The sequence below is a fragment of the Pelophylax lessonae genome (assembly GCF_965119305.1).
Source record: "Pelophylax lessonae genome assembly, chromosome: 13".
Taxonomy (NCBI): Eukaryota; Metazoa; Chordata; class Amphibia; order Anura; family Ranidae; genus Pelophylax; species Pelophylax lessonae.
In genome coordinates this window covers 93,284,547-93,298,026 of record NC_138780.1, presented here as the reverse complement: position 1 = coordinate 93,298,026, position 13,480 = coordinate 93,284,547, and the positions used below count along the sequence as shown (strand labels likewise).

The 13,480-nt window shown below is 42.6% G+C and overlaps 1 protein-coding gene across 3 annotated transcripts in view; it reads right to left on the bottom strand.

Moving 5' to 3' along the window:
- Positions 1-13,480, bottom strand: part of GANC (glucosidase alpha, neutral C) — a 183,876-nt gene that overhangs the window by 142,387 nt on the left and 28,009 nt on the right. For all 3 annotated transcript variants that reach the window (XM_082242918.1, XM_082242920.1, XM_082242919.1), the window contains exon 6: positions 5,162-5,344. In XM_082242918.1, the coding sequence (XP_082099044.1) occupies positions 5,162-5,344 (183 nt within the window). The remainder of the gene's footprint in view (positions 1-5,161; positions 5,345-13,480) is intronic.

Below are 13,480 nucleotides of genomic sequence, written 5' to 3'. Positions count from 1 at the left end.
CTAAAATTTTTCACGTACAATACCACATCGCACGATTTTTATTTAACCAGCACAGTTGTCGTCTGAAAATACAATAAAAATATACTACAACACATGACATCACTTACGAGAATTTTTGTAATTTTTGCAAGCTCTTCATGTTCAATATGCGACTAGCATGGAAAAGAAAAATGGACGATCTGTCGTTCGATTTTCAGATCGTGTGTATGGGGCATTACTAAAACGTTAGATGGTTGTGTAAAGTTCCAAATGTTAAAATATTTGTTTGACTACACATATAACTAAAGTATGCCTGTAAAGCCCCATACACACAATCAGATTATCGAATGATCTGTCGTCCGTTTTTTGTGGCATGCTAGTCTGATGTGGAAAGTGAAGAGGTTATTTTCATACGAATTTTCCCGTACGACAGAATTCTACTTCAGAAGTGATGTCATGTGTTGGATTGCTTTGTATGTGTTCTTTCGTCTCTGAGCATGCCTAGTCTTGCTCTTAAGATGTTTTTCCGTCAAAATCTGTACTAATGAGATGAAAATCGGACGTTGTATTACGGACAACAAAAATTTTATAGCCTGCACATCAGGATTTTGGCAGCCGAAAAGTCGGAGTTGGCTGTCGAAAGCACCGTACTAACAGATCGGTCGTCGGATGAATTTTCCCTACAGATTTTCTTATCGTGTGTACGGGTAGCAGCGTTCAGATACACAGGGCAATGCCCTAATGTCAGGGGAAACAATGCGTTTATTACTATTTTTCCCAAGATCATATCAGCTGCTACCCAGAGAAACCTAAGTTACCTAAGTTAAAAAAATAGGCATGATTAATCACTGATTGAAGTCTAAAGTTGGCCATACACAAGTAGATGTTCAAACGAACAATCATACGAGTATTTGCATGAAAATTCATAGGAACATTGCTAGTACATTCGATGACTTGAAGAATATCATTCTTAAGTACTTCAGAATTTCATTTGATTTTAACATTTGATTTTAGAACAAATGGGAGTTGGAAACCACATGCATTGTTAGAAATTTTTTGTTCCCATCCTGCTCCTTCGAATTTTCTCATTACTGCTGTTATAAATTAACAATAATTTGACGCAACTAAAAATGACAAAACTTGACAAATGTTCCTGAAACAGAAATTTTCCAAGGGAATTTTACCAGTGTATGGCAAACTTTAGGATTTTGTTTAACCAGTAACGGACCGCCCGCTGCAGTTGTACTGCGGCAGGCAGCCGCTCCTGCGCGAACTGACGTAGGGGTACGTCGGTCGCACGCCTGGTGCTGGGGGGGGAGGGGGAGCGAGCGCGCGCTACAGGTGGTGCCGGGGATGCCGATGCACGGGGCCGGCCACCTGCGATTGCTCCCCGATGAGAGAGGACAGACAGCTTTTGTAAACACAGCTGACCGTTCTTCTCTATAGGATCACAGGTCTCTATGGTCATTTCAAAACCCCAACCCCCCACAGTTAATAAACATGCCCCTAGGCTAACATTTAACCCCTTGATCCCCAACTAGGTTAACCCCTTCCCTGCCAACGTCATTAGTACAGTAACAGTGCATATTTTTAGCACTGATTACTGTAGTAATGTCACTGATCTCCCCAAAAGTGTCAAAAATGTCAGTTAGGGGTCCGATCTGTCCGCTGCAATGTCGCAGTCCCGCTGAAAATTGCAGATCACCGCGATTACTAGAAAAAAATAAATGAAAATGACATAAATCTTTCCCGTAGTTTTTAGACGCGATAACTTTTGTGCAAACCAATCAAAATATATTATTGGGATTTTTTTTTTACCAAATATATGTAGGAGAATACAAGTTGGCCTAAAAAGATGAAAATATGTGATTTTTCAATTTTTTTGTTGGGAATATTATATAGCAGAATGTGAAAAATATTGTTTTTTTTTTCAGAATTGTCGCACTTTTTTGTTTGTAGCGCAAAAAATAAAAATCAAACAGGTGAACAAATACCACCAAAAGAAAGCTCTATTTGTGGGAAAAAAGGACATACATTTTATTTCGGTACAGCGTTGCATGACCGCGCAATTTTCCGTTAACCACTTGCCGGCCGCCGTCCGACTATATACGGTGGCGGTCAGCCCCTCACAGGCAAAGTGACGTACCGGTACGTCACTAGCCTGTGAGCCAATAGGGGGCGAGCGCGCGCTGCCGGAGGCGCGCCCCCGCTCATTCCCTAAGCAGCCCACGCGTGTGACCGGCGGACCCGATGTCCGCCGGTCACTTGCGATCGTCGGGTGGAGAGGGAGAAAGGCAGGTGGCTAATGTAAACACAGCCGCCTGTCATTCTCCCCTGTGTAAAAGCACAGATCACTCGGTCCTGCTATGTAAGACCGTTGATCTGTGCTGTTACACAAACAGCCACATCCAATCACAGTTAGAAGCACGCCCCTAGGGACACACTTAACCCCTCCCTCTCCAATAAAGTTAACCCCTTCCCTCCCAGTGTCATTTTTACAGTAAGGGCTCTTTCACACTGGCGATCCGATCAGATCCGCCTGTCAGTTTTTTAGGCGGATCTGATCGGAACCTTCATGCAGCTCTATGGGGAAGCGGATGTCAGCGGAGACACCTCCGCTGACACCCGCTGCCATCCGTATCTGATCCTGTCCGTGAAATCTGGACGGATGGAGACCCTATTTTTCCATCCGTTCAGTGATCGGATCAGATCGGATGAGAGCGGACAGGCGGTCCGCTCTCATCCGATCCCCCAAAGGGCAGCGGGGGCTGAGACAACTCCCTCTCCGCTCTGCAAGCAGAGACGGAGCTGTCATCCGCCGGCTCAGCGGGGATCGTGGATCAATCCCCGCTGAGCAACACAGATCCGCCTACGGAGGCGGACCGTGTGAAAGAGGCCTAACAGTGCATATTTATAGCACTGATTACTGTAGTAATGTCACTGGTACCCCCAAAAGTGTCAAAAATGTCAGTCAAGGGTCCGATCTGTCCACAGCAATGTCGCAGTCCCGCAAAAAAAAAAATCGCAGATCGCTGCCATAACTCGTTAAAAAAAAAACAATAAAAGTGACAAAAATCTTTCCCTTAGATGGTAAACGCAATAACTTTTGCGCAAACCAATCAAAATAAGCTTTTTGCGATTTTTTTTTACCAAACATATGTAGCAGAAAACAAATTGTCCTAAAATGTTAAAAAATTTTGATTTTTACATTTTCTTGGGGGAAATTTCATATAAAAAAATGTGAAAAATATTGTTATTTTTGCAAAATTGTCGCTCTTTTTTTGTTTATAGCGCATGATCAAAAAATCGCACAGGTGATCAAATACCACCAAAAGAAATCTCTGTTTGTGGGGAAAAAAGGACGTCAATTTCATTTGGGTACAGCGTCGCCAGCCGCGCAATTGTCCGCTAAAATCACGCAGTGCCGAATCACAAAATAGGCCCTGGTCAGGAAGGGGGTAAAATCTTCCGGGGCTTAAGTGATTAAAGTAACGCATTGCCGAATCGCAAAAAATGGCCTGGTCATTAAGGGGCAAATCCTTCCGGTCCAAAACTGGCTAAGGTGACCTCTTTCTGAAAAATAATAGCTGCCTGGCTATGTCTGATTTCAAAAAAGAGTCACTGACAAAATGATAGCCATCTGAAGTTCTGTGTTTGGGGCACAAACTTTTAAATGATGACAGCACTGCTATCACACGGGACCAAGTAGGGCAGAATATTTTGTTATGTTAATTTATCTTAATAAGCTAGGGAAGGTATATTCTCCACACAGTCAGTTATAGTAAGTGACATGCAATTAATAGAATAGGAGGTTAGTATATCTCTGCCACTTTAAGGCTCCGTTCACATGTCAGCGTATGATCACGGGCAGAACCGCCGCGGTTCCGCCCGCGATCCGGAGATTTATTGAAAATCGCGGGACGCCTAGCATTGTCCGTTGATTTGCAATAGCCCCCCAAACACCGAGCGATGTTGCCGCGATTTACGCCTGCCGAATCGCGGCAACATCGTGCAAACAAAATCGCGGGACGCAATACACTCCAAAATAGTACAAGAGCTTCTTTGGAGCGTATTGCGTCCCGCGATTTTGTTTGCGCGATGTTGCCGCGATTCGGCGGGCGTAAATCGCGGCAACATCGCTCGGCGTTTGGGGGGCTATTGCAAATCAACGGGCAACGCTAGGCGTCCCGCGATTTGCAATAAATCTCCGGATCGCGGGCGGAACCGCGGCGGTTCTGCCCGCGATCATACGCTGACATGTGAACGGAGCCTTAGGCTTCAGGAGAAATGATGGTATATAATATATATGTGTACAAATAATTATACAGCGCTGTATAATTATTTGTACACATGTTTTTCCAATAATTGTTTTGGATGCACAGCAGCTGCACATCAATTATTTATTCACACACATAATTATCTTTATTTATATGTAGGTGTATAGCGCTGTTATAAGTTTGTTTTTCTCATATAATATATATGTTTGTTGTATGTGTGCTGATCACCCAGAGCTTACTTTAAGGCTCCGTTCACATGTCAGCGTATGATCGCGGGCAGAACCGCCGCTGTTCCGCCCGCGATCCGGAGATTTATTGCAAATCGCGGGACGCCTAGCGTTGCCCGTTGATTTGCAATAGCCCCCCAAACGCCGAGCGATGTTGCCGCGATTTACGCCCACCGAATCGCAGCAACATCGCGCAAACAAAATCGCGGGACGCAATACGCTCCAAAGAAGCTCTTGTACTTTTTTGGAGCGTATTGCGTCCCGCGATTTTGTTTGCGCGATGTTGCCGCGATTCGGCGGGCGTAAATAGCGGCAACATCGCTCGGCGTTTGGGGGGCTATTGCAAATCAACGGGCAACGCTAGGCGTCCCGCGATTTGCAATAAATCTCCGGATCGCGGGCGGAACCGCGGCGGTTCTGCCCGCGATCATACGCTGACATGTGAACGGAGCCTAATAAGAACAACAGTTACAATTGTAGTGACTCAGCCTACAAAAACAGTCATTTGTGCACACTGTCCAGAGCAGAGCAATTTTTACAGCATAGTAAACCGTGTCAGACTTGGGTAAAATGCTCTATTTGGCTACAAAAGGTTGGTGTACTTTTATCATTATCAACATATATTACAATATCCATACTGTATATTAAAAAAAAACTTCCCTTCCACTGATTTTGTACCTTTTTTCTGGTGGTAGTCGTAGATGTTCAAAATACAAAAAGCCCTGAGAGTTTATTCCAATAAGTGCCTTGTCTTCCTGTGTCACCATAATAGAAAATGGCTGGGAAGTGATATGGACCTTGCTTGTGCCACGTGGGTGCTCGAGAACCACAGTTCCAGTCTCCTGCAGCAAGATATTGAACCTGATGGAAAATTACATTTATTCATTTAGAATACAAAAGAGCCATCAGAGCGAGCCAGAAAGAGTGTTGCCAACATCCCTGTATGAAATAGAAAGGAAAAATAGTAACCCTCAAATACTCTATGGGACTTTAGAGGCAACTTGGAAGATCAGCAAAAAATGTATGTAAAAATATATGTTAAAAACATAGTTTTATTGCATCATTAGGTATAAAAGCAACAATACAAATGAATAAAAATAGGTCATCCAGATTTAACAGCCATCTAAATGAAGCAATGTACATATGGTGATATTATCTTCTCTACTTCTCCAATGTGAGAAGGTCACACATTTTATAATTTCATCCAAGATGGCAGCATATCATACAGTTGTTGATAATATAAAAGCAGAATTCACTTGCCAGGTAGGAGATATCCCCAAGCGCCCCTATATCCATATCTAATTCCATTTCCATATCCCTGTACATTGCGTTGAAACAAATTTAACATTTTTTTGAGCTTATCTTCACTCTCCACTAGGGATGGGCCAAACACACCCCTGTTCGGTTTGCAGCAGAACTCCCGAACAAAATAATTATGTTTTAAAAATAAAATGTAAAAATAAATGTTCTAACCTGAATGGCGAACCGCATTGAAGTCTATAGAAGCCGAACAGGAAAAAATCAAAAGTGCCCATTCTAAGGGCTTATATGTAAGTAATTGGCCCAAAAAGTGGTATGGGGGTCTGGGTACTGCCCTGGGGGACATGTATCAATAAAAATTAAAAAAAAAAATTGTAAAAATTATTGTTTTTCAGGAGCAGTGATTTTAATGATGCCAAAAGTGCAACATTAAAAATGTAAAATTGTTTTAAATATAGTGCCTGGGGTCCCCTTATTGTGCCTGTATAGTGGCGCAGCTGTAGCATGTATAGATCTTGCTACAGCAAAAATTACATTTCTAAAGAAAAAAGAAACTAGTCAAATCGCATTTAAAATGACTCGATGCTACAATTGCCGACATCCGGCTTTTGAAAAAATAAAGAAAAAGCCAGCGTGGAATCCCCCCCCCCCCCCCCCCCAGTCCATACCAGGCCCAGATTTTAAGTGGAACCACACGCCAGAAAAAAGAAAACGGCGTGGGTCCCCCCCCCCCAAAATCCATTCTAGACCCTTATCCAGGCATGCAGCCTGGCAGGTTAGGAAAGGGGAGGGGATGGACACTATATCTAAAGGATTTCTTTTTTTTCTTTTTTTAACCAGAACTTTTTTTTTTTTTAGCTGTCAGTGGGGAAACAGAGTGACAGCTGATGACTCATCGTTGTAAAAGGACACCGCTGCCGGCTTCCCGGACACGCACCTTAACAACCAGCTTATACTGTGCCCTGACTGAGCAAAGCTTTGCCCAATCAGGGCGCAGCATTGCTGGGTGTTCCTCAGGGCGAACACCCTGCAAATTTAGGTGTTCAGCAAACGGCCGAACAGGCAAATGTTAGACCTGAACTCATGCTTGGGCCGAACCGTACACCCATCCCTACTCTCCACTGACACCACCAACTGTGGAAGGAAATTCCTTACCGTCCTAACAGTAAAGAATCCCTTACGCAGTTTAAGATTGAAAGAGGAAGTAAACCCCCCCCCAAAAAAAAAAAAATGAAAAAAGAAAAAACCCTGTAAGACAAAGGCATAATGAGCTAGTTTGCATCGCATACTAGCTCATTCTGAAATACTTACCTTAGAACGAATCTCCTGCAGTGCCGCCCGCTCAGCGACAGGATGGCCGACATGTTCGGCCATCCTGCTTCCTGGTTCGAGTCCTTCAGCCATGGTGCCCGTTCCTTCATGCAGCCGATGACGTCATCGGCTGCATTAAAAGTAAATATCTCCTAAACAGTGCAAGTTTAGGATATATTTGCAGTATCTATAGGTAAGCTTTATTAAAGGCTTACCTATTGGTACAAGTTATAAGAGAGGATTTACAACCTCTTGAACTGTTTTTCGTCCAACCTCGTTGTGTGGCCGCGTGTCTTCTTTAGGGACCTAAGATTAAAAAGTTTCCTCCCAATGCTAGAGTCACCATTCAAGGATTTGTATATTGCTTTCATACTACCTATGAAACAGACCGCGCTACACCACATTCAAACTAAAAAAGATAACAGAAGCATCCTCTTCATGTATAAATACAGTGCCTTGCGAAAGTATTCGGCCCCCTTGAACTTTGCAACCTTTTGCCACATTTCAGGCTTCAAACATAAAGATATAAAACTGTAATTTTTTGTGAAGAATCAACAACAAGTGGGACACAATCATGAAGTGGAACGAAATTTATTGGATATTTCAAACTTTATTAACAAATAAAAAACTGAAAAATTGGGCGTGCAAAATTATTCAGCCCCTTTACTTTCAGTGCAGCAAACTGTCTCCAGAAGTTCAGTGAGGATCTCTGAATGATCCAATGTTGACCTAAATGACTAATGATGATAAAAAGAATCCACCTGTGTGTAATCAAGTCTCCGTCTAAATGCACCTGCACTGTGATAGTCTCAGAGGTCCGTTTAAAGCGCAGAGAGCATCATGAAGAACAAGGAACACACCAGGTAGGTCCGAGATACTGTTGTGGAGAAGTTTAAAGCCGGATTTGGATACAAAAAGATTTCCCAAGCTTTAAACATCCCAAGGAGCACTGTGCAAGCGATAATATTGAAATGGAAGGAGTATCAGACCACTGCAAATCTACGAAGACCTGGCCGTCCCTCTAAACTTTCAGCTCATACAAGGAGAAGACTGATCAGAGATGCAGCCAAGAGGCCCATGATCACTCTGGATGAACTGCAGAGATCTACAGCTGAGGAGGGAGACTCTGTCCATAGGACAACAATCAGTCGTATACTGCACAAATCTGGCCTTTATGGAAGAGTGGCAAGAAGAAAGCCATTTCTTAAAGATATCCATAAAAAGTGTCGTTTAAAGTTTGCCACAAGCCACCTGGGAGACACACCAAACATGTGGAAGAAGGTGCTCTGGTCAGATGAAACCAAAATCGAACTTTTTGGCAACAATGCAAAACGTTATGTTTGGTGTAAAAGCAACACAGCTCATCACCCTGAACACACCATCCCCACTGTCAAACATGGTGGTGGCAGCATCATGGTTTGGGCCTGCTTTTCTTCAGCAGGGACAGCGAAGATGGTTAAAATTGTTGGGAAAATGGATGGAGTCAAATACAGGACCATTCTGGAAGAAAACCTGATGGAGTCTGCAAAAGACCTGAGACTGGGACAGAGATTTGTCTTCCAACAAGACAATGATCCAAAACATAAAGCAAAATCTACAATGGAATGGTTCACAAATAAACATATCCAGGTGTTAGAATGGCCAAGTCAAAGTCCAGACCTGAATCAAATCGAGAATCTGTGGAAAGAACTGAAAACTGCTGTTCACAAACGCTCACCATCCAACCTCACTGAGCTTGAGCTGTTTTGCAAGGAGGAATGGGAACAAATTTCAGTCTCTCGATGTGAAAAACTGATAGAGACATACCCCAAGCGACTTACAGCTGTAATCGCAGCAAAAGGTGGCGCTACAAAGTATTAACTTAAGGGGGCTGAATAATTTTGCACACCCAATTTTTCAGTTTTTTATTTGTTAAAAAAGTATGAAATGTCCAATAAATTTCATTCCACTTCATGATTGTGTCCCACTTGTTGTTGATTCTTCACAAAAAATTACAGTTTTATATCTTTATGTTTGAAGCCTGAAATGTGGCAAAAGTTTGAAAAGTTCAAGGGGGCCAAATACTTTCGCAAGACACTGTAAACTCTAAATTATAGCACAATTAAAACACAGTCTTTGTGCTATCGATACTCAGGAGAACAGCAAGATGTAGAGTACAGTTCAGTCAGATGTAACAAATAAGTCGTTAATGATAGAACTCCCCACAGATGGAAACAATCACTGCACCAGCTTATTCATAGGGGACAACTGCTAGCACTCAGCAACTATTGACATGTCACCACTTGTGATTACCGCCACACTAGCCTTTTACCTTGAGATGTTGACCTACTTAATATTTTGGTCAAAAAGCACTTTTCCCATATATAGGGGACAATATTTAGTTCAATGGTGGTCCCAAAGGATATCCTCCTTAGGTATGTTCGGTGTATCGCCACATGCATTCAAGATATAATAGGAGAAATCATAGTGCTTTCCATACAGCAATCATTTATTTATATAAAATAAGAATTGCACAGTTGCTGAGTGCTAGCAGTTTTCCCCTATGAATAACGCCCCTTTCACACACTCCATCCGTCGGACGGAATCCGTTTATCTCAGCGGGGGATCGATCCGGCGATCCCCCGCTGAGCAGGAGGATAACAGCTGTTCTCCCCGCTGTGTGCAGAGACACAGCTGTCAGTTCCCCATGCATCTCTATGGGGGAATCGGATGGGAACGGACCGTCTGTCCGTTGTCATCCGATCCCATCCGATCCAATACGCTGGACAGATCGAATGTCAGCGGACATGTCTCCGCTGACATCCGATGCCCCATAGAGATGCATGGGGTGACCGTTCAGATCTGCCAAAAAACTGACAGGTGGATCTGAATGGTCCGCCTGTGTGAAAGGGGCCTAAGGCCCCTTTCACACATAAAGACCGTTCATTTCATCAGTTCAGTCACTTTTTTTGTCATCAGTTTTTTTCAGTCAACATCAGTTTTTCATCCTTCGTCATCAGTTTGGCATTCGTTTTTCATCCATTGTCATCTGTTTTCATCCATTTTTCATCCTTTTTCATCAGTTTTTCATTCCTTGTCATCCATTTTTCATCCGTTGTGATCTGTTTTCATCTGTTTTTCGTCTGTTTTCTTCCGTTGTCATCTGTTTTTCATCCGTTTTTCATCCGTTGTCATCTGTTTTTCATCCGTTTTTCATCCGTTGTCATCCATTTTTCATCCAGTTTCATCCGTTTTCATCCGTTGTCATTCATTTTTATCCATTTTTCATTGGTTGTCATCGGTTGCCATTTTTCTATCATCTGTTTTCATCCGATCCGTTTTTTTTAACGGATGAAAAATAGGGCTTTCATCTGTTCAAAAAAACAGATGTTGTCAGAAGCGAATTAAAACGGATGTAAATGAATGATCATCCATTTACATCCGTATTTCCATAGGAATGCATTTATGTCCGTTTTTCATCCGTCAAGGGATGGATGAAAAACAGACAAACCGACAGCAAGTGTGAAAGGGGCCTAAGGTGGTGCAGTGATTGTTTCCACCTGTGGGGAGTACTATTATTAAAGGCTTGCTGACTGCCCCATAGCAGATTTCCTGCTACAGAGTGGCCGCGCTGTACAGAATCACGTACATACATGTGATTCTGCACTTCCAAGTTTTGGGCGCCGCCGGTGGCTCGCTCCCGCTGTGATTTTACCTGCGGAGCTGATGTCTGCCAGGACGTGACGATCATTCAGTACACTGACAGAATGCCAGTCTGCTTATGCAAACAAGACAGATTGTCATTCTGTCAGTACAGAAGAAATGGATCCTGTGTTTCTGTAAAGCAGAAACACTGATTCATGTCTTCCACTAGTAAAAGCACCTACCCCATTACACTGAAACATTAGCTAGGCCCAAAGTTAACCCTTTGATCGCCCCTGATGTAACCCCTTCCCTGCCAGTTTCATTAGTAGAGTGATTACTGTAATAATGTCATTGGTCCCCAAAAAAAGTGTCAAAAGTGTCAGTTAGGGCTCTTTCACACGGTCTGCCTCCGTAGGCGGATCCGTGTTGCTCAGCGGGGATCAATCCGTGATCCCCGCTGAGCCGGCGGATGACAGCTCCGTCTCCGCTTGCAGAGCGGAGAGGGAGGTGTCTCAGCCCCCACTGCCCTCTATGGGGGATCGGATGAGAGCGGACCGCCTGTCCGCTCTCATCCGATCCGATTACTGAACGGATGGAAAAATAGGGTTTCCATCCGTCCAGATTTCACGGACAGGATCGGATGCGGATGGCAGCGGGTGTCAGCGGAGGTCCTCCGCTGACACCCGCTGCCCCATAGAGCTGCATGGAGGATCCGATCAGATCAGATCCGCCTAAAAAACTGACAGGCGGATCTGATCGGACCGCCCGTGTGAAAGAGCCCTTAGGTGTCCGATTTGCCAGCCACAATGTTGCAGTCCTGCTATAAGTCGTTAAACGCTGCCATAACTAGGAAAAAAAATATCCTATAGTTTGTAGAAGTTATAACTTTTGCACAAACCAATCAATATACGCTTTTTGGGATTTTTTTTACCAAAAACATGTAGCAGAACACAAATTGGCCTAAACTGATGAAGAAATTCGTTTTTTTGTTTTTTACATTTTTTATTGGAGGTGTTTTAGAGCAGAAAGTAAAAAATATTTGTTTGTTTTTTTTCAAAATTGTTGGTCGTTCATTGTTTCTAGCGGAAAAAAAAATTAAAAAAGCAGAGGTGATCAAATACAGCCAAAAGAAATCTCTATTTGTGGGAAAAAATGGACACACATTTTTTCTGGGTACAGAGACGCATGACAGCGCAATTGTCAGTTAAAGTAACGCATTGCCGTATCGCAACAAATAGCCTGGTTAAGAAGGGGGGTAAATCTTCTGGAGGTGAAGTGGTCAAGAACTTATTTGATACATCTAACTGAACTGTACTCTACATCTTGCTGTTCTCCTGAGTAGCGAAAACACAGAGATTTTTGTTTCAATTGTGCTTTCATTTGGAGTTTGGCCCCTTTCTTACATACGAACCATTAATTTCTTCAGTTCACTCACGTCAAAATGGATGCAGTATTTATCAGTTTTTCATAAATTTTTCATTAATTTTCATCTGTTTTTTCATCCGTTAATACATTGGTAGTGGATGGAAAAAAAACGGATGAAAAAACAAATGAAAAATGGATGAAAAACGGATGAAAATGAATGAAAAATGAATGAAAAACGGATGAAAAACGGACTGTTTGTCAGTTTACATCCATTTTTCTTCCGATTCGTTTTTTTTTTTTTTAACGGAAGAAAAATAGGGCTTTCATCCGTTCAAAAAAACGGATATTGAAGGATGCGGATGAAAACGGATGTTACATAGTTACATAGTTACATAGTTAGTGAGGCTGAAAAAAGACACAAGTCCATCCAGTTCAACCTATGTGTGTGTGTCCGCTTTTAACCGTACATTGTATACCCCTGTATGTTGTGGTCTTTAAGGTGTCCATCCAATAGTTTTTTGAAACTATCAATGCTCCCCGTTGATGATCATCCGTTATCATCCGTTTTTCCATAGAGATGCATTGATGTACGTTTTTCATCCATCAACGGATGAATGAAAAACGGACAAACAGTCCATATGTGTGAAAGGGGCCTTTATTTATTTATTTATTATGATGCTTCTGTTATCTTTTTTAGTTTGAATATGGTGTAGAGCGGTCTGTTTTATTAGTAGTATGGTTTGTATTATGTGATGTGGGAATATAGGACCTGGTGGCAATACCACAGATAGTTTAATTACGGTAACCCTTATTCATTACACGACTGCGCTTGAGCTAAACATCTATTATATTGCTATCATATCCTCTCTTAAGCATCTCTTCACCAGGGAGAAAACGTTAGCATGGCTTCAACGTATACGCTAAGCTGAATAGGTATATTTTCAATTTGCAAACTGAACTTTCACTTGGCGTGCTGAATGAAGAAGAGGCATGTTGACCTTCAATCATCCAACCAAACATCCTGTTTTTTAAAAATGTCCTTACACATGATTGGGTAATCTTTTCACAGAGACTATTAACTTATGATGGCCATAAGCTTTACAAAAAATCATTCAAACTTATTTTCGAAAAACGAACACTCGGCCGTGACAGCGAACGATCGTGCCATCATGTAATGACCGATAAATCGTTCGATGGACATAAATGAATCAGTTTTTTGTTCCTCTTTTCACATATACCTAGTGCAAGCAGTCGAGAAACAAATTAACCTTTCAATTTATCATTCGTTGGCAGAACATTTCCGTCTGAAATACGTCTTTGATAACGCCCAAAGGGGAGGGCGAAACGCGTTGACACAATTTCCGGCTTACGGTCACCGCTACGTCACTTCCGGTTGCAGTGGAACGCACGCCGGGACCAAGGGCACATCCCGAGTGC